The sequence below is a fragment of the Eptesicus fuscus genome, chromosome 3, assembly GCF_027574615.1.
Source record: "Eptesicus fuscus isolate TK198812 chromosome 3, DD_ASM_mEF_20220401, whole genome shotgun sequence".
NCBI lineage: Eukaryota > Metazoa > Chordata > Mammalia > Chiroptera > Vespertilionidae > Eptesicus > Eptesicus fuscus.
This window is the reverse complement of record NC_072475.1, coordinates 67857222-67879822: the sequence shown is the minus strand read 5'-3', so window position 1 is coordinate 67879822 and position 22601 is coordinate 67857222. Positions and strand designations below refer to the sequence as shown.

Sequence of the window (22601 nt, the reverse complement as noted above, 5' to 3'; positions counted from 1 at the left end):
GAGCGATGTGGAAACTGTCTTCTTGGCCAGTGTTCGACATCACTGACCCAGCAACTGGCACACAGTGTTCGCTAACAAATATTTGCTAAATTGAACTGACTTGCCCTGCTTCTGGAGACCTCAGTCACCTTGGCTTCTCTCTCACCCTATCCTCTCTGGACCCTCCTTTTCAATCTTTTTTGCTTCTGCCAGTCCATTATATGAAAGGAGTCTTCATTATTCCCTATTAGACCCATTTTTCCTCCCAGGACCCTCCCTCCCTGGTACTCACAGATATTTCAATTATTGTTTACATGCTGGTGTCTCACAAATACCTATTTGCATCTCAGTTTCACAGTTAAGATTCAAACTCACATGGTCAGACTTCTGCTGGAATTTAATGTCTCATATGTACTCAAAATAAATCTGTCCAAAATTTAATTTGTCTTCAGGTATCTGACCACTTTCAAAACTGCTTCTTCTCTGTTTATTTTCTCAGTTAATATTAGCATGAGCCAAAAAGCTGCCCAAGACAGAAATCTTGGACTTATTTTGACTTCTCTGTCTTCTTTACTTCCTATATCCAATCATTAACCATGCTCTGTTGAGCCTTCACTGTATAGTTCAGGCTACCACTGACTTACCCTTAAGGTTAGAGCATCTTGTAAGTTCCAGCTGAATATCAATTCTTCCATGGGCCTTTGGAATATAGATTCTTCTTAAATTTCCATCCTTATCTCTTTTTAAAAATAATAGTTATTATTATTTATTTACAGAGAGAGAGAGAGAGAGAGAGAGAGAGAGAGAGAAACATCACATTGATGTGAGAGAGAGAAATATTAATTTATTGCCTCTTGCACTCACCCTGACCAGGGGTCAAAACCCACATCCTAGGTATATGCCCCAACAGGGAATTAAACCGGACAACCCTCAACCAACTGAGCCACACCTGCCAGGGCTCCATCTGCATCTCTTAACTGTGCACAAAGTGCCTTCAACATATTCAACTGGCTTCAGTCCTCTCCTATCTTTTCTGTTCACACTGCATGGAATATTGTTCTCCTTGCTTCTCCTCTTTCTTCCCCTAACTCCCAGATTGTCTTAACTAATTTCCTTCATCCTGCAGGCTAGTTGCTACGTCACTACTTTTAGAAAGCCTTCCTGAGCTTCCACTTCTCTTATGTTTCCCTCTTTGGAATCCCATGGTACACCATATTTTCTCTATGGCCGATAGCACTATCACCTTGAACTGCAATTAGGATTTTACTGTGTGCAAGGGAAGGAAAACAAACTGCAGCAACAACAAATTCCAAACTTTTCTTTTGTTCATTTATACTTGATATAGTACTAGAGGCCCGGTGCACAAAATTCGTGTACGCCGGGGGTGTCCCTCAGCCCAGCCTGCACCCTCTCCAATCTAAGACCCCTTGAGGAATGCCTGACTGCCTGTTTAGGCCCGATCCCAACAGGCAGTCGGACATCCATCTCACAGTCCAGGACTGCTAGCTCCGAACCACTCGCCTGCCTGCCTGCCTGATTGCCCCTAACTGCTTCTGCCTGCCAGCTGGATCACCCCCTAACCACTCCCCTGCCAGCCTGATTGCCCCTAACTGCCCTCCCTTGCCAGCCTGGTCGCCCCTAACTGCCCTCCCCTGCTGGCCTGGTCCCCCCAACTGCCCTCCCCTGTAGGCCTAGTTGGCCCTAACTGCCCTCCACTGCTGGCCCAGTCGCCCCTAACTGCCCTCCCCTGCAGGCCTGGTCCCTTCTAACTGCCCTCCCCTGCTGGCCTGATCACCCACAACTACCCTCCCCTGCCTGCCATCTTGTGGTGGCCATCTTGTTTCCACATGGGGGCGGCCATCTTGTGTGTTGGAGTGATAGTCAATTTGCATATTACCTCTTTATTATATAGGATAAGTCCTTTTATCATTAAGAGCCAATGAAGGGCCAAGCCAGTGGCTGGGTGCTCTGTCCCATAGTCATTCAAGAACCCAGGCTGCCAGCAGCTCTGTCACCTTTAAGTTATGCCTTCTAAATCTCCCTTCACCATAAGAGCTGACTAGTACCTGAGGAAAGCTCATGGAGAATCATGCATAGGAGGCTTTATAGGTCAGGCCTTGAAATGGCAATCATCACTCACAATCCATTGGCTCGGACTCAATACAAGACAACACTTAACCACACAGGAGAATAGGAATTCTACTCACTGTATCTGTGCCAGAAAGAAGAGGGCTGGCTTTGGTGATCAGCCAGTGGTCTCCCACACTGACCTTTATTCTCACTAAACTGTGTTCCATGAGGGCAGAGGCAAGTTTCTCTTTCTCTTTATTTTATCCCCTATTCTATTTGCTCAATAAGTATTTGTTGCAGAAATAAAGTTATTTATATCTGGTCTTTAAAACATTTTTTTTCTGCCTATTCTCAGTCTAGCTGCCCATTTTAGTTGCTCACACAGCGTGATCTGAGGCAGTTTCTATACACCTGGGGTGTAGCATATCTTTGATGTTCATTGGTAGGCTGCATTGCAAAACGATTATGGTTGATCATGTCTATAGCTGAACACCTTATAGATGCATAAACCCCAATGCCAATTTATTTATTTATCCTACATATATTTTTTCAGAGATTTGATTACCCATGCTTTCTATCTGAGGCATACTCTTTCCCAAAATTGAGGTACTTGGGAAGCTGCAGTGCCACTCACTGCCATTTAAAGCTAGAGGGGTCATGAGCATGCTGGCTGTCAGAATGTACTAGTAAGGATCTTTTTTGAGAATAGTGAAAACATTATACAATATTCTTTGTATCAAGCCTGGGAGAAATTTATTTTTAATTACCATAAAAGGAATAGCTGTGTTTTTTCTTAAAAATTGACTGTTTCTGACCTTATGATGTCCATTGATGGCATAACATATAATTTATTTCTTAGCATTGTTACTAGAAAGTTCTGACCAAATGGGGGGCACACATCTACCAAAAGTACATGACGTCAAGAAGTGCATTTTTATACTATCTCCACTCAGGTTTCAATGGGACTCAACAAACCTTTCCTAACTATATTTTCCTTACTCTTATTTTTCCTTTCCACTTCTGTTATCTTCTTGCATTGCATATTTATGTAAGCCACCTAAATAATGTTTTAGAACAGAGGAAAAATACACATAAATAAAATATACTGAAAATTTGTCTTTCCAAGAAACATAAAATGTTTTCAATGAGTGTGGCTAGGTATTTTTCTTCTTTAATCTAATTTGCTTCATCTGAAGAGATATATTCAAATGAATATGAACTAGTCTTTCATTTTAGGGGGAAGGGAGGGAGAAGGAGAATGGGAAATGATGGATTATAAAAAGATAGGAATTAATGTAAATACAAAATCCTATTTACTATGTTAAAACATTATACACAGTTGTGAAGATTCACTGTAAGTTCCATGAGGGTGAGAACCTTGTCTTTATTGTTATTTCCATGTAGAATAGAGTCTGGCAGACAGTTAATACTATAACAATATATTTTGAAAGTATGAATGTAATGCACTTGGCATTAGTTAGGAGACTGGGTTAGTATCAAATAAATGATGTTGAATATTCAGTATGTAACCATAGGCATGTACCTTTTGGACTCAATTTTGTCATATATAAAATGAAGTGAATACTCTGTATTCACTAAGATTCTTTCTAACTGTAATATCTCAAGTTCTGCATGCCACCCTTGTTCATCATAGTGGCAGAGTTAAACATGTGAATGTGAATATCTATGACAATTGGGAAATTTGTTTTTGAAATAGGATATCTAGCTACATCTTCAATGGCCCCTGTAGATGTGAGCACACTGACTCCAAACAACACGCCTCAAAGTGAGTATAGCAAGACTTTCTAAAAATGTTTCAAAAGAGACAACAGTCTCACAAGTGTTACTACAGACACGATAATGTGGAGGTTTGGGTAAAAGGCTATAGTTCCTCATTTGATGTTGATATTTTTGGTTTGAGTTGCATGTTGTAATTTGTAATTTGGTCACTATATATTGATATGACAATCACTATAATTTTTTCTTAAAAAAGGTTAGTGATTGTTATTTTACTACTAGAGGCCCAGTGCACAAAATTTGTGCATGGGGGTGGGTGGGAGAGTGTCCCTGAACCCGGCCTTCACCCTCTCATAATCTGGGGCCTCTGGATCCTAACTGCTCACCTGCCTGCCTGCCTCATCGCCCCAACCACCTCTGCCTGCCTGCCTGATTGCCCCTAACCACCCATCTACCTGCCTGATTGCCTCTAACCACTCTACCTGCCTGCCTGATCACCCCTAACCACTCGCCTGCCTGCCTGATTGCCCTTAACTGCTTGCCTGCCTGTCTGCTTGATTGCCCCTAATTACTTGCCTGCCTGCCTGATCGCCCCTAACCCCCTCTGCCTGCCTGATTGCCCTTAACCACTCGCCTGCCTGCCTGCCTGCCTGATTGCCCCTAACCCCCTGTGCCTTGGCCCCCACCACCAGGTTTCATCAGGAAGGACGTCCAGAATGACATCCAGAAGGTTGTTTGGCTGTCTGGTCTAATTAGCATATTACGTTTTTATTATTATAGATACCTTTTATTTGTCATGCAACTTTAAGATAATATTTAAGTAGTCTTGACAGCACTCCTAGTGATCTGAGTTGGTTACAAGAACAGAAAAAGAAAGTAAATCATGATTAGTTGGCATTAAACACAAGCTGCAGAACTTTCCCTCAATATGCCAACTAGTGTTACTGCATAGGGAGGCATATTTCAATTTTCAGATTTCCCCAAAGTCACATAGATTAAAAATTCAGCACATCACAGCAAAGTTAAATTACATCTTTATAAAAAGCTTGGATTCTGGAAATTTTGTCTTACAGCAAGCAATTCCAGTGTGACTACCCAAGGCTTCAACTACTCCTGGACCTCCAGTGGGAAAGATATCAAAAACTGTAAGTATAACCATGAGTCTCTTTTAGTCCTCTGGGCCCTATTCATTCATCTAACACACATATTGAGTAACTCCTATGTGCTTTTTTTCATAATATTAACAAATATTTATAAGGCATCTACCATATTTGAAACATTAATGTTGGAGCTGGGCAGACATCTGTGACTAGACAGATCTAAGTTCTAAATCCTGGTTGAAGAAAGACAGACAAACGTTGATGAGTGAGACAGAAAATATAAAGAAGCAAAGGGAGACAGTGAGAATATAGGGTCAGAGTGGGTTCCCATTCTAACTAGAGTAAAGCTTTTCAATGCCTTAAATTTAAGGTGACATCTGAGTAAAGATATAAGTAATGGAGGTAGAAGTGCAAGCTTTTAGTATATCTATGGAAGAAGCATCTTAGCAGAATGCATACTGTCCTATCTAATAAAAGAGTAATATGCAAATTGACCGTACCCCCCGCTACACCCACCAGCCATGCCCACCAGCCAATCAGGAGTGAGTATGCAAATTAACACAACCAAGATGGCTGCGGCCACAGAGAGAACAGGAGGGATGCTTGGGTTTCCCCGGTGATGGAGAAAGCCAAGCTTTCCACACACCCTGGCTGGCTGAGGCCTCCACTCCAGGCTGCAAAGTTTCAATTATACAAGATAAATAAATGCCAACAAAAATGGTGGCAGCCACGGGGCTGGAGAGAGCAGGAGGCTAGGGTTGCCCCTGGCAATGGAGGAAGCCAAGCTTTCCGCACACCCTGGCCTGGCTTGGCCTCCGCTTAAGGCTACAAAGTTTCAATTATAGAAGATAAATAAATCCCAACAGAAATGGCTGCTGCCATGGAGGGAGCAGAAGGCTTGGCTTTGCTCCAGGCTACAAAGTTTCAATTGTAGAAGATAAATAAATACCAGATACCAGGGCCTCCGCTTGGGTCACCGGGGGGTGTGGCCAGCCTGAAAACCACCACAGCCCCTCGCCCAGGCCACCCCATGCCCCAAGGGAACCCCCATCCTGATCCGGGACACCCTTCAGGGCAAACCAGCTGGCCCCCACCCATGCACCAGGCCTCTATCCTATCTAATAAAAGAGTAATATGCAGATTGACCATCACTCCAACACACAAGATGGCTGCCCCCATATGGTCAAAGATCCTGCCCCCATGTGGACACAAGATGGCCACCACAAGATGGCCAGCAGGGGAGGGCAGTTGGGAGGGACCAGGCCTGCCAGGGAGGGCAGTTGGGGGGACCAGGCCTGCAGGGGATGGCAGTTAGGGGTGACCAGGCCTGTAGGGGAGGGCAGTTAGGGGCAAACAGGCTGGCAGGGGAGCAGTTAGGCATCGATCAGGCTGGCAGGGGAGTGGTTAGGGGGTGATCAGGCTGGCAGGCAGAAGCAGTTAGGGGCAATCAGGAAGGCAGGCAGGTGAGCAGTTGGGAGCCAGCAGTCCTGGATTGTGAGAGAGATGTCTGACTGGCAGTTGGACATCCCTTGAGGGGTCCCAGATTGGAGAGGGTGCAGGCTGGGCTGAGGGAAACCCCCTCCCCATGCATGAATTTCGTGCACCAGGCCTCTAGTAACTAATAAAAATGAAAGAGGGAGCCCAGGTGAGGCACAGAAATGATTTTTTACCTTTAATCTGGCCACCTAGCAGCTGCAGTGTCTGTAGCCGCTGTGTAGCAGGAATTGACAAAGATCAGTATTGTGACAGCACAGCAAGGGATATGGCAGAAGTGAAACCTTGGATGCCAAAGGGGCATATTTGTGACTTTATCTGCTAGGCTCTTTGCCACGAACAGTAAATGGCCATGTTCTCTTTGGCATGCATTAAGTTGTACCTTTAAAACTTCTCAAAATCTTTTCTACCCACTGACTCAGTCATCTCCCTGCTTAGATATTGTCCTTAGGAAATAAATAAAAGAGAAACATACAATATTGCTTTCTATAGCATTATTTATTGCTTTCTTTCATCTCTTTTATGGACATCAGGTTCACAGACTTGAATTAATCATAATTTTTAATTCATGAGACACTTTCAACATTAGTCTGTGTATAACCCTCTATAATTTAATGTGTCATATTTATTTTAATAAATGTTTTAATAATATAATTTGACCCTTGAACAACATGGGTTAGAATTGCACAGATGTACTTATATGCGGATTTTTTCAATAAATATATAAAGTACTGTAAATGTATTCTCTTCCTCTTGATCTTTGTAATAGCATGTTCTTTTCTCTAGCTTACTTTATGTTAAGAGTACAATATTACACAATATGTATTAATCAACTGTGTTATCAGTAAGGCCAACAGTAGGCTATTAGCAATTGTCTTGGAGGAGTTAAAATTATATGCGGATTTTCAGCTACAAAGGGGTCAGGGCCCCTAACCCCAGTGTTGTTCAAGGGTCGACTATAAGAGACACTTGTAAACTCACTGCCTAAGTAAGTACAAGACTGAAAAGGCATCATCAGAAGAGAGAGCACACAAAGAGCCACAAATAAGTGGAACTTCGATGTGTGTCAAAGGCAGCATAGTAGAGTACTGGGAAGAAAAGAGACTGCTCAGCAAATGACCCAGAAACATTGATTATTTATAAGGAAAAAAAGCATTAAAATGTACTTCTACCATGCATATTACACAAAAATAAACTCTGTATCCTTTATGTCAAAAGCAAAACACTAAAACATAATCAAATAAAGGTGAATTTCTTCCAAGCTTTGAGGCAAGGAAGGGCTTAAAGAAGAGAGAAAAAGCACTCACCATAAACAAAATAGAAAAAATAGAATCAAATAAATTAAGAAAAATAATAATTTATCAAAAGACACCTTAAGGAATGTAAAAAAAAAGAAAGAAAGAAAGATATAATCTGAGAGAATATATTTGTCACACATGTAATTGAAAAAGGACTAAGACTATATAATTCACAATGGATCAAAATGTTATGTCACAGGTAATAAAGAATGCCTACAAATCAATAAGAAAAAAGCAGAAAGCAATAGACAATGAGCAAACAGGTATATCACAAATCATGAAACAGTGGCTAGAAAAAATGTATTCTCAGCTTCTCTATTAACCAGGAAATGCAAATGAAGGCTATAATCAGATAACCATTTTATACCTAATCAATTAGCAACAGTTAAGAAGTCTGTAATTACTGCATGTTATATGGACTGGAGAGCAATGTACATTTTTATATATTGCTAGTGAGAGTATAAATTGTTACCATCACTTTCGCATTATGTTTTTAAAATGAATATTTTCATACACTGCAATCCAACAATTTTTTTCCTGGATAAATATTCCAACACACACACAACAAAACACTAGCTCATATATCCAGGAGATATGTACACTATTCATAATAGCAAAAACTATGAATAATCTAAATGATCATAGCCAGGAGACTAGATAAATAAATTGTAGCAGAGCTCTATAATAAAATATCATAAAGTAATGAAAAATGAGTAAATGACAGTCACATACAACAACATGAATGAATCTTCATAACATTGTGTTGAATCAAAAAAGTAAATGTCAGGTGACAATATATGGAATAATATTTTTAAATAAATTTAAAAGCAAGTACAACCAGACACCATATGGTTTAGGTATAATATGTGATTTAAAAAAAAACAACTTTAAAACTATCTAAGTAAATGAATTATAGACACAACATTCATAACAGTGTTTGCTTTTGAATGGGCATAACAGGGGTGAGATGAGGTAGACATATAATGTCATTTATTTAAAAAAATTAAAAAATGTGTGTGTATGAAGGAGAATGATGGGGCATTTGGGAAGAATTTCTCCAATAATAAGAGAATGTGGAATAGGATAAGATAATAAGTCAATGAAATATTATGAAGCCCATTAAAACTATAGCCATAGTGTACTAACAGTATATCTTATTATGTAGACAAGGCTAAAAGCTGGAAATATTTACCAATCAGTTATAAATTGAGAATAAAAATATTAGTTAGATTGGGGATGAAAGCTTAATAAATTAACATTTATCCTATATGGTGTTAATAAAAAAATAGAGTTGTTTGTAATAAACTATGTTGAAACTGTACCTCACTAACTTGTCATCCCTTATTCTCAATACTATAATGCAAGTAAATTCCATGTGATTTTTTGTTTGTTTGCTTACCTGTGTCCCCAGTGCCTATGATAATACCTGCCATATAGTTAGTTCTCAATAAATTTTGCTGAAAGATAAATTATAACATACTTGTTGATGACATGGGTGGAGGGAATTGTATAGCAGTGAGCAAAAGAGTTTATTGGACAATGATATAACAAAAAGCTGAACTTAAACTTATGCTACAATTATATAATATATATTATCCCATATTTTAATTCTCAGCATAACAGTTATTGTCTGATGTTTTACTTTATTTTATTTATTTGTTTTCCTATTTAAATTATACTAGAATGTAAGATACACAAGAACAGGCACCTAACCCTTTTTCTGTCTTGTTCACTATTGTATCTTAATGTTTGTGGAGTGGCAGGCATACATAGGTACTCAGCAAATATTTCTTGAGTATTTGAAAGAGTATGTGTACACATGGGCAAGGACAAGAAAGAAAACACACATAAATACAGTGAGAAGAAATGACCTACTTAAATGGAATTTTGGACCTTTTTATTTATTTGCTTTATTTAAATTCTTACTATAATACTATGTGTGTCAGGAATAAAAAAAAAAAAAAATTGTCCCAGGCATCACATCAATATGAAGCAGGCAAGCCACCCAAGGTACTTTCTGTCTCAAACACTGGAAAACTAAAAAGGACTTGAAAATACTCTATAATTTACACAAGTCTATTATTGGTCATTCTAATAGATTTCATACTGAAATGAACTATTGTAACACCTCACATTTTCTGTCTTTCCCCAGTTGAAAACTTTATTTATCCTCACATATCTCTTTATCATTTTTATAATGAAAATAGCTTTAGAAATTGTGAAATATAGAATGAAACTTTAAAAACCCAATAAACAATATTTTTCCTGGCAGTGAAACACCCATATTTTTACTTGTGCAAGAATAAGAAGTCCTTGTTAACAAATTGTCATTTTTTATCCATAAACATAGAAAAATTCCCTGCAGTGAGTTGTTCTATTTATAATCACTGACAAAAACACATTAGGATCGAACAAGTGCATATTGATTGCTTACTCCGAAACTATTTTTGAAACATGTTCCTACTCATTGGATTGTATTATACTGTGACATCCAATATTAGATGATGCACTTAGCAAGACTCGTGGCAGGCATTGGCAATGGGATTTGTTTTCTTCCAGTATGTTATTTCAATAGATTTATGAAATATTCATAGGCAGGAAAAAGAATAATAATGAATGGTTTTCTGGTGAAATAATCCCACAGCAGTGTTTTTAAGGCCCTTGCTATTTGTGAACTTGTGATATGGGGTATTTGTTTATATACATGTATTTTATGTAGCTCGTATTTATTTGGGTGTCATTAGATGGTTCTGAGTTCATTGCACTTACACTAAATTTATAAATATATGGTTTAATGTATTATTTTGTTGTCATTTTGTTTATCAATTTGAAGAAGTCTAAGCTGGGATTTAAGAATATTGAAGTCTAACCTTAGTTCAGCTTCCAAGTTTCCTCAATCTGAAACAGAGATGCTTATTTTACTTTAAGCACCTGTGAAATGGGGATACCAAATGTGACCAACTAAATGCCCAAAATCTATAAGGTTAATAACATCTGAGAACATGTTTTCTTCCTGACACTCAGGTGATCAGACCATGGAGCAGAAAATTTAAGTTTAATTACTTTTTTATTTTTGGTTTTCCCTGTCATCCGTCTGGTCCACTGGAGATGAAAACCATATTTAATTCAGTCTGTCAAAATTAGACAAGCAGAAAAATGATATGAATCTCCATGAACCCTTATGTCTCCAACTTGCTCCATTAACAAAAATCAACAAGCTCACTACACACACACACACACACACACACACACACACACACACACACACACACACAACTGGGCCTCAGAGTACCTCTTACTGACATCACATGGGTTCTTTATTCTGTTCTTTAACCATGCATTCCTTATCCTTCAAATTTTATGTATTATTCTTAAATCTTGAAGATGCATTACTTATCCTGCCCGTGGTTCTATCTGGTTCTTCTCAGGCGTTTGGTAGCTGTGCCTAATAATTTCTTAACAACCCTTTCTACTTTCCATTGACAGAGGGTGATGGAGAGGCTAGAATTGAGGGGTTGAGGGTCAGTGGTAGGGACATAGGAATGAGACAGCCTATAGCAGCGCTGGATCTTATTCCTATTTCAGTCTCCAGGATAATTTTCAGTCCCTCTGTTCCCTGTTGGCTTTGATGCTGATTCTCTAAATTCACCACTCTTGTTTTCAAATTCTAAAATCTTTTATGTCTCTGATCACATCTCATTCCATTTTCCTATCCTCTAAAATGTTGTTCTCCCCTTCTGTCATATAGTTTCTAATTAGGTCAGTCTCAAATTAAAGATGCATTTCTCTGATTTAAAATTATATTTTTTGTTAAACTACCAATTTCTGGGGACTTCTGTACAGCGAGAACACAAACGTCACACTTTGAAAGCTCATGCATGTCATCTTCTTTTGGTGGCCAGGAAGAGTATGAGGGTCCCATCTTTGGACTAGGTGATCATGGCAAGAGTACACACGGTAACTTGTTCCAGCATTTATGTTCTAGTGGAAGAGGTGGTGCTGGCCGAGTACATACTTAGCCTGAAGAGGAAGATGAGGCTGAAGACCAAGGTCATAGAGATCTCAGTATATAAGCCCTGCATCTTGAGTTATTGCTTGCCACCTATGCCATTGTATTAGGACAAAATTAATGACAGAAGAACTCAGAGTGCCTTAAGGAAGACTGCATAACCAAAAAAAAAGTCTGGACATGTAAAATGATTCCAGAATTTGAAAGTTCAGTTTGCCATAAGAATCCTACAAAAGTAACAGAAATTATCACTGGTTTCATCAAAAGATGAGCTGCCAAACTTCAGGTAACCACAGACTTTGATATGACACTAAGTAGATTTCTCTACAAAGGGAAAAGATGCCTGCCATGTCATGATATTATTGATAACTATAAATTAGTTACAAACAGATGTCCAAAAGAGTTATTGCAAGTAAATGAAAAATACTATGCTATTGAAGTTGATCCTGTTTTTACCATTGAAGAGAAGTACATTTTTATGGTAGAATGGTATCACATAGTTTCCTTGTTGAACAAGGTTTACCAAAAGTACAATTTAAAGAAATTGTGGAAGAAACCAAGGTTATGTTAAAAAGAGGATATAAAAATATATTTGAGAAACTCCATCAACATAGTATCCCTGTGTTCATGTTTTAGCTGATAATGGTGATGTGCTAAAGAAGGTTATCCATCAAGCTGGTGTTTATCATCTAAATGTCAAAGTCATGTTCATTTGTGGATTTTGATGAAAATGGGTGCTCAAAGATTTGAAAGAGATTTAACTCTTGTATTTAACAAACATGCCTTGAAGAACACAGAACATTTCAATCAATTAAAAGACAATAGAAACACAATTCTGCTGAGACTCTTGAGACTTAAAAATGGCAGGTGGAGTAGTCAATGTGGAACATATTCTAAAAATCATATAGCTAAATGATAGAGTGTAGGAATTTTTAGAAAAGTGTTGCATTCAGTGAAAGATGAGTCATTGTACATAAACAATTCTATCTTACTAAGGATGCTGTAAACAAGCATTCTTAAGGAAGGCCTCCTCCTGTGGGCACATTTATTGCAAAAATTGTTCATCTCTTCATCTTGCTGACTTTTATTTATAATATATTCTTTCTCTTGAAGGTTTTTTAAAAATATATTTTTATTAATTTCAGAGAGGAAGGGAGAGGGAGAGAGAGATAGAAACATCAATGAAGAGAGAGAATCGTTGATTGGCTGCCTCCTGCACACCCCACACTGGGGATCAAGCCTGCAACCTGGGCATGTGCCCTTGACCGGAATTGAACCCAGAACACCTCAGTCCGCAAGCCGATGTTCTATCCACTGAGCCAAGCCAGCTAGGGCTCTTGAAGTTTTTTTTTACATTACTTAAGTATTTTCAGACATGCTGAATCCATCAACTGGAAGCTCCTTTTTCTTCACCTTTCTCAATACGCTCCCCACTGTATTTTTCAAACAAAGTTAAAATAAAATCTTAAAGCCAAAATTAGAGAAATAACTCTTTACTCTTCCAAAGTAGTTTTTGTAGTTTAATTCTATCACACATTTTTTGAGATGTCTTTTTACACTTGAAAAATACCTAGAAGTCTAAAAAGAAGCATTATAAATGGTCAAATAATTTGCATGATTTTAAGTATTGTAATTTGGATGGATCATACTAATGATATCACCATCTCCTGAAATTGTGTTACACTTAAAAAAAACACCTTGGTATCCCCATGTATTAATCATTACAAACTATTCTCTGGTGACCTGCTGATAATCATGAAATGGAAAAATCTTTATAAAAATACCTGTCTTTCTCAAAGGGATAGCACTTGGTCAACCATTTATAACCTTAGCATAAATTAATTTATCACATACTTACTTAAATATTGAATTTGAAGAGATAATATATAAAGACATCAAGCCCTAAAAATAGAAAGTAAGTGAGACACAATATTGGGCAAAACAAACAAACAAAACAAAACAAAGAAAAAAAACTGAACAAACTGCCTTCATCATAATTGTACCTAAATCCAGGCCTTGTCCTAATTTCTTTTTATAATTGTTGCTCTTTGTCAATCAAATTCCTGGCTTAATGACTTAACCATTAAAATGGACATTTAAAAAGTACTCAGTACACCATCATCTGTATACCTTGGTAGTCTAGGAAAAAAATAAAAGAGTCGAGATCACAGGTGCAGGGTCAGAGAATTCTATTGAAGATAAGAACATTTCTCTGGCCTAGTCAAACTCTAAATAGCTGTGTACAAAACCACCATTTCCTGTGAGCTGACTCCCCATGGAAGTTGCCATGACAGATTGTCGGGGACCAATGCCTTTTCTGAAAGACCTAATAACATACCTTTGTCTGCAGCTGCAAATGCCCTTGGCATTCAGGGAAAAACCAAGAAAGGGGAAGGCTGAGGCTGTTTTTTGTGGTGTTTTTTTTTTTAATGTTTGTTTTATTTTATTTTGGTTTTGATTGTTTTGGTTTGGACACACAAGAAAACACTTAACTTGTAAAATCATGTATGCTAATGTTTTAAATAAATGAGCATACTACTCAGGCACTACTGTAGTTACTTTACTTTACATCACATTATTGGCCTGTTATCAAATACAGGGGAGTTTGCCAAGAAGTGGATTTTTCTTGCCAGAGATGGGGAACTAAACAAAATGAGTTAATGGCTCTATTTCAAAAGCCATATGTGCTGAGTTTGCTGCCATCCACTCAAGGGGAAGGTTTGCCACAGAATACATCAAAAGGATACACCCAGCAGCTAACAGGCTTGTAACAATCGGGATCTGATAATTCACTGTTGATACAGTTCAATTTTCACAGTTGAATAAAAATGTCAGCTTACTCACAAATACAAACTATTTTGTTCCCTTATGTGTGCTACCAAGTTCTTCAAAGTCCTATTGGCACCTCTCCTTGACTAAAGGCCACCATAACACACCTGGGCTTTCATTCTCTCCGATTCTTTTAGCTCACCTATGGATGGCCATGAGAATAGTCACAACACATTCTCTGTGGCTGAAAGAACCTCTCCTAGTAGTTTCCTTTCATTTCTTCTTCCTTCTCTTATTTGTATGTAATACAGACCTTCCACAAGCATTACCCCAACTCCCACTTTATTTTGAGACTTGCTAATGTGCACTGCAGAATAGTTCAATGATGTTGCTTTAAATATACATTAATATCCCTCTTTTATAACCATTAGATTCAATTAAAAGTTAAGAAGAGAAAATAACTAGTCTTTTACAGATTGATTCTTCCATTATGTTCTTCCATTAGCAGCTTCATGGATGCCCAGTGAAACATACAGTTCATTCCCCTCAGGTGCGGGCTCAACACTTCATGGTAAGTAGTGGGGAAGATTTAGGGTCAGGAGAGGTGGTCTGCTTTATCTTGACAGAGATTAAAAAGAATTGGTAAGAAAAAAAGAAAAGAAAAAAAAAAGGATTGGTAAGAATCCAATCTCAGATAGATATTTAAAAGTACATCTTGATAATGAAAATGGCAGTGACAATGACAATGATAATGAATGGAACCAAAATTCTGCCCAGTCACTGAAAGAAGATAGTCAGAGACCAAGTATTAGATTTTTCTGTCTTTTATTTCAAAACTAGAGGCCCAGTACACAAAATTTGTGCACAGGGAGGGGAGTCCCTCAGCCCACCCTGTACCCTCTCCAATCTGAGACCCCTCAGAGGATGTCTAACTGCCTCTTGCAACCTGGGACTGCTGGCTCCTAACCGCTTGCCAGCCTGCCTGCCTGCCTGATCGCCCCTAACCACTCTGCCTGTCTGCCTGATCATCCCTAACCACCTCTGCCCAACTGCCTGATTGCCCCTAACTGCTCCCCTTCTGGCCTGATTGCCCCTAACTGCCTCTACCTCACCCCGCACCCGGAACCCAGGATTCCCTCCTCCAGCAAGTCGCAGGCACCTGGGACCCAAGCTTCCCTCCTTCTGGCTGGCTGCTGGTACCCAGGACCCAGGCCAGCTTTGCCCGGGCCAGCTGCAGCCACAGGGGACCATGGGCAGGCAGCTTCACCCAGGCTGCAGCCACAGGCGCTGGCACCCAGGACCGCGGGGCAGGAGGCTTGTCCCTCTCCTAGGCAATAGCCTGGCTGGTCCCCATTCCTTTCTTGCAAGCTCATTTGTGCCTGGCTGGTCCCCATTCCTCTCTTCCCAGTGTTGAATGTCTGAGCCGTTATGGCGTGCAGGTGTGACGACCATTTGCATATTAGCTCTTTATTATATAGGATTAAATCTATATAATGGCTATTTTTAACCAATTAAATTCATTAAAAATGCATTTTGTTTTATTTTTCCATTGGAAAATTGAATGATTTGTCAATATAGATTTGTCTACTTGAATGTTGCTAATGAATTTTTATTGACATTTCCAAATACATTAGAGTGAGGAGAATCAGTATTTTGATTGGCTAGACCAGTGGTCGGCAAACGCATTAGTCAACAGAGCCAAATATCAACAGTACAACGATTAAAATTTCTTTTGAGAGCCAAATTTTTTAAACTTAAACTTCTTCTAATGCCACTTCTTCAAAATAGACTCGCCCAGGCCATGGTATTTTGTGGAAGAGCCACATTCAAGGGGCCAGAGAGCCACATGTGGCTCACGAGCCGCAGTTTGCCAACCACTGGGCTAGACATCTGTTATTGTGAGAGAAAAGGGATAGACCTCATAGTTCCATGATCCCAACTTAAGATATTTTCCCATAATTACTTAAATTTCTCATGGAGATTCTTTAGCAGATATTGGGTTGTTGTGTGTGCTATGCAGCTTCTCTCTCTCTCTCTCTCTCTCTCTCTCTCTCTCTCTCTCTCTCCCCTTATTTATTTATTTTTTCTTTAAGCCAATAGGAAGTTTCACTATTTGGTGCCATATTAGACAGAACCTAGGATCCTAGCCTTGCTATAAATTGGTCCTTCGTGAACTTTACACATAAAATACTTTAGGAGTATTTAAGCCATATAAATTGAGCTCTTCCTAACAGCAAGTGAAATCCAGTCATGATTTTATACTATTTGATCAGATTGAGATGGCTATTAGGATCAGTTCAGATAATCCCCTTTGTATCCCTAGGTGATGACTTCATCAGGACAACTGAAGAATTTCCAGAAGTTCCCACAACTGCCAATAGATCTACTAAAAATAATGACATCCATATCACTGGTGAGCCATATGCCATTTATTTTTGGATGTTATGTTTTATTTCCTACCATATTACTAATGTAGAGCCTAGTCAATTTTGATTTCACTAAAACAGAACTTTGTGTAGTCCTGAGCTGTTCCTTTGGTGATCACAGTACTCCAGTGGTTTGAATTTCTGAACTCTCTTTAGCCACCGATGCATACACAGTACCACATGGTTATGTATGGCAGGACTACATGAGCTTCCAGGGTATCCTCAGTGTCTGTTTCGACAGGGCTGAGGTAGGATGAGCTTCAGGAAGACCTTGAATCCTGGATGTGTGTGTTGTGAGAGAAAAAGTCTTCAATCTTCCACACTGATAACCAACACACTGTTAACTTGACATAATGTGGCTGCAGTCCAAATTATGTAAGACATAGAAAAGACTTGGTATGTAATATTTTAAATCCAGTTTTTTAGACTGTATCTTTTTTTTTTTGAGAGACTTGCTGTATGGAAAGCAGTATAATAAATCTAGGCAACAAGAGAAAATAAAAACCTATGAGCAATTTATAATCTAGTTGAAATGATAAAAGAAAATCAATCCAAACAATTCTGATATAAAAATGCACTTTTTGCCCAAATGATCTATGTAATCTAAAGAGCTAAAGATCTATCTGTAATGTATAAGGATTCCACTGGAGTGTTGTTAGAGATAATAAAAGCCTGGACACAATTCAACCACCTGACATTAAGAGACCAATTAAATAAACTATGGTAGATCTCTACATTTGGGGAACTAGCCAGGAGTTTAATCGAATGAGGTAAATCTCTATACACTTATTTGGAAAGTACTCCAAGAACATTTTTCAAGAGAAAAAAAAGCCAGGGGACAGGCAGAACAGTATGTATAGTATGTCCACATTTGTAATAAAAGGGATGTATATTCATGATACTTATATATGTCTATGTATGCATAGGAAGTTCCTGGTAGGATATGTAATTAACTATTGAAAGTTATTGCCTCTCGTGTGGGTAACTGGTGCCTAAAGCAGTAAGGGCACTTCCTTTTCACTGTAGTTTTATAGTTCTGTGCTGTTTGAATTGTTAACATGATCTTAGTACTTTTTGAAAAGAAAATACTTCTGTTAACTGCCAGGTAGAACCAGGCAACCTCATTTACTAAAAAGTAAAACCATCCAGAGTAGGATATTTATTTTGCTGCTAGTCTAGAATCTATAATATTTTAAAGTCTTTGATTCATGCAGTTTAACTTAATATTCGAATGTTAAAATGTTAATGAATGAGTTGAGTATGGGTATGGTCAGCAAGGATAAGAAAAATCAGCCCATTGATTACTCACCAATATCATTTTAACCAGTCTGTTACTTTCAACTTCCTCCCTTTTCAGACCACAGAAATGGCAAAACCAACTGGTTTCAGTTTTATCCATTTTGTCCATTCTCCCCTTTCTATTCCTGAAATGGATATGGAGAGTAAAAAAAGGAGGGTAGGTGATAGAAAAGGATAATAAAATCTCTAGCCTGGATATGATTCCTTGAGTGACATTCAAATGAGAAGTCTTGGAACATAGTTTTTCAGCACTACAACTCCATAGGTATTATCCAGGGCTTCTCAGCTTTAGCTCTTCAGAACTTTGGAATGTCACACTGCTTTTTACTCTTTTTTCCTCCTCCTATCACATGTGCTTCCATAAAGCATTTAGTGACTCCTTCAAGAATAAGAAAACCCAAAGGTAGACCATTGTTTCACAGATAAAGTTAATTTACAGATTATTTTAATTTATTCATTCCTGCAAATAACATTTCATTGGGTACCACGTGTCAGGAATTGTCCAGGGCCTTGGGAAAATAAAGGAAACGATCAGTTGTGGAACACATGACCAAAAAAGACATTCATGTAAAAATGCAATTGTATAAATGCCAAACCAGAAATTAGAACAAGGCATAGACATGGTCCCTCGGTGTGACTGTGGTCAAGAAACACCCTTTGGCCCTTGACTAAAATATCTGTCAGGTAGGAGAAATAGTTCAATTAATTCTGGTTTCCAATGGCCAAAGTTTGGCATTAAAATTGCTCTCTTTATGCCCTTTTCAGGTATTGTGGTTAATAAGCCCAAAGATGGAATGTCCTGGCCAGTGATGGTAGCAGCTTTGCTCTTTTTCTGCCTGGTATCATTTGGTCTTGGAGTGAGAAAATGGTGTCAGTACCAACAAGAAATGTGAGTATAATGCCAAGATATTTAGGAACCGATACTTTTTCAATATGCATTATTCACTCAGCACTGTAGATATCATTCCTATATTGAGTCCCTCTCATATTTAACAGAGGAAATAAGGCTCAGAGAGGTAATATAGCTTTCCCAGCACCACACAGTTCTGATTTGGTAGCCCTTTTGCCTTGTTCAGGCTGTAACACTACACTCAGCAGGTGGAACAGTCAGTGGGCATGAAATAAAAACCAAGCCTCACCTTACCTCAAAATTGAAAATGATTTTTCTTTTAATCTTTATTATTTTTTCATTTTCATGCATCTCTGACCTGCCTGAGCCTAGCCCTGCTGAGACGCTCAAGTGTGAAATTGAGTGAGAAAGGTAATTTTAAGAAATTTCCAGCTGCTTTTCAGCAGAATGAGCTTTTACTGCCCTTTACCTTTTTCCCCAAGAGGAAAAGAAACTAAGTAGTTGGTTACCCCCCTTTTTTGTCTTATTGAAATATTTTCCGGAACTCTTCTCCTTCCAATCCACAATCTGAAATGACACATAAGGTTTACGCTCTACTTTTCTGACAGGGCTATGCTGAATCAGTCCAGACTAGGCCACGATTAGAAGAGACCCTCATAATACATAGGGCTGATCTTCCACATATCTTCCTACTACTATCTAAAATAACATTGACCATCATGCACTACCTTCTTCTACTCTTCTGAGAGCATCCTTGAAGACTCTATCACCATGTGCAGGAAGTGTTTCATGGTGAATAAAACACTAAACCAGTAGTCAGAATTTATGGATTCTTATCTAAGTACTACACTTTGGTCACCATATGACCTTGAGAAATTCGGAATTTACCTGAAAAAAACAGAAGTGCAAATTTCTTAATACTTTATCTACCTTTTGATAAATACTGTCTCCATTAAAGCATCAGAAAACCAGGTGATAGACATTAGGAATTTATATAATAGAATGAGAAAGTTATGGGACTGTGAAAATCTGAAATGATTTTTTTGTTGTGCTGTAGTCAAATGTCTGTGCTATATAGAAATGAGAAACAATGTTTTGATGGGAGAGAGAGAGAAGTTAAGGTACTATGGATTGACAGACAAGGGCTACAGGTATTTGGGTTGTGGACATAAATCTGCTCACAGATATATTTCTGTTTTCTATTATCAGTAGGGCTGGGGAATTTGTATAGCTAAATCTCACACTCACCTGTATGCTTGATGCATTTCAGACAAGAGATGAGTTGTGCTAACAGAGAACAGCACTTTATACAAAGATGACATTCAGAATGTTCACTTATATAAAGAGAAGGGACTCTGGCATTATCTATTCAGTACCAATCAACTCAGGGATTCAGTTGAGTGTAACATTTCAGTCTTTACTTCCCACCTAAACCGGATCCCCACAGCACACAGAATTTTTAAATTTTGTCTCTGGAGGAATGTTTTTAACCCACATAAGAGAAGCACTTCTATTAAGAAGCAGTTGCCATGGAGAGTATGGGTTTTGGTTAAAAGACTCGAATTGCTGGTCTGGATCTTTTGAACAAGATGCTTAAAACCTTGGTGCCTAATTTTTATATATGGAATGGTGACAGTAATATTCAATTTCTAGACATAAGGTTATAATGAAAACACTTTGCAAACTATAAAATTACCATCTAAATATTAATTAATGATATTATCATGATAAAACTAACAAGCAGAAAGTTATGCCAAGAAAATTCTGAGAGAGCTAGTGGAGTATGTCTTTCTTTTTCTGTTTCCTACTTCAATCACCCCCTCACATTCTTAGCATTAAAAGAGCAATGTTTTGTTCCTAGCATGGAAAGACCCCCATCTTTCAAGCCGCCTCCCCCTCCCATCAAGTACACTTGCATTCAAGAGTCCATTGGAAGTGATCTACCCTGTCACGAGATGGAAGCACTCTAACCCTTTGAGACTTTGCCATACAATGAAACTCTGCTAGAATCCTATTGAGAAGGTAGATATTTTGTTTATTAAGTATTCGCCCTCTAGCCAAGCCTCTTCTGTGGCTGAAGTGGATGTCAGAAGAGAATGACCTGTTTTCCCAGCAACTTGTCCCCTTTCATCTGAGTATGCCTTTACAGAAGAGTGAGAGGATATGTTATGCTGACACCCAGTGCAATCTGCAGGAATGTCCTTGCTTATGTAAGAAGTGCAAATTAGGCTACTGCCATAAAAAATGCTTGCAGTGTTTTATTTTTCATTTTAATTATCTGATTGAGGTGACAACAATGGTTTCAAGCATATGTCTGTAACAGAGCTTTTTCTCTTTGGGCATCTGCCAACATTCTAAACCATTTGCCAAAATCATGATAATCTCTGAGATTTTTTTACATTTCCTGGGAAAATGACAAGAAGAAAATGTGAAAGTTCTAGCAGGAGTCCTCATATTGAAATTCTGTTATTTATTTTCAATGGAGAAAAGCAGAATATCCTACATAAGAACCCCATTCCAATCCTCCTTCACCTTTCTTCCCAGTACATTCACCCCAGGTTCCTGCCCCATGGGATAGGGAAGGTCCAAAGAGATAACTACTCAATAACCATGTAGCCTAGTAGATACAAACCTGAACTGGCTTCTAAAATTATATGAGCTAAGCGTGATCTCATTCTCAGGTGTGTGTGTGTGTGTGTGTGTGTGTGTGTGTGTGTGTGTGTGTCTGTGTGTGTGAAACCATTGGCAAACTGGTATATAAGTAAACAGACAGCCTAACCCTAATCTAACTCATTTAATTTCCATTATTCTCTTTTCCATCTGGGGACCTCTCTGTTCATCCAATGTGCCTGTTTTGATATGTCTTGAAACAAATAAAGAACCTCAAATCAGACTAGCATTGATGAGTTCACCCTGTGCCTACCAATCTTTTATATAACAGTTCAAACAGAACATACAGGTGGTGGGGAAAGAAACCTAGTCATCCTGACCTGCTCTGTTTTCAGCAATAGTTTGTGAGTGAATAAATTATGGATGCCCCTTGTCCTTCTAAACCTTGCTCCACACTCTGCTCCAAGAGGGAAGAACAGATGTTGCTGATAGATACAATAGCAAATTCTGTGTGGAATTCAGTCTCAAAAGGAACCTTTACTTCACTTTCAATGTACTTATCCCTGACTGCACATGTGAATAATTTGGAGACCTTTTTGATATCATGGCTGTCCCTCCTGATCAATTAAGTCATCACTCCCAGATGATTCAGGTGTTCGACCAAAGTTGAGAAGCGATGAGCCAGTGAAAGTCCCTTCTCATTGATCAGAATCTTGGTTAAGTGCTTAACTCTTGTGGTGACCAGCCTCCAAGTTGTTCCCATGATTCTTGCCTTTTATATAGTCCCCTCTAACACTAAGTACAGCAAATGTGTATAGCTGGTCAGGACTAGATTAAGACAAGCAAAGCAGCAAGGGTGTAAAATTTAAGGACATATTCACACTCAGGGCATGCACTTACACAACTTTGTGAGTGAGTACCAGTCCCAGGCCTGGTATAACCAATAAAATACTATAGAAA

General features: G+C 38.6%; 1 protein-coding gene and 1 pseudogene across 2 annotated transcripts in view; both read left to right on the top strand.

Annotated features, from left to right (window-relative positions):
• CD96 (CD96 molecule) overlaps positions 1-21029 on the top strand; it is a 99467-nt gene extending 78438 nt beyond the window's left edge. The window contains exons 9-14 of one of the 2 annotated variants that reach the window (XM_028153251.2): positions 3767-3835; positions 4860-4931; positions 14965-15027; positions 16780-16869; positions 18947-19070; positions 20893-21029. In XM_028153251.2, coding sequence (XP_028009052.2) covers positions 3767-3835; positions 4860-4931; positions 14965-15027; positions 16780-16869; positions 18947-19070; positions 20893-21001 — 527 coding nt within the window. In that variant the 3' untranslated portion in view covers positions 21002-21029. Of the gene's footprint in view, positions 1-3766; positions 3836-4859; positions 4932-14961; positions 15028-16779; positions 16870-18946; positions 19071-20892 lie in introns of both variants that reach the window. The other variant, XM_008146686.3, reaches the window with a different exon arrangement.
• LOC103290668 (cytosolic 5'-nucleotidase 3A-like) lies at positions 11588-12693 on the top strand (annotated as a pseudogene).
• Positions 21030-22601: the final 1572 nt, after the last annotated feature.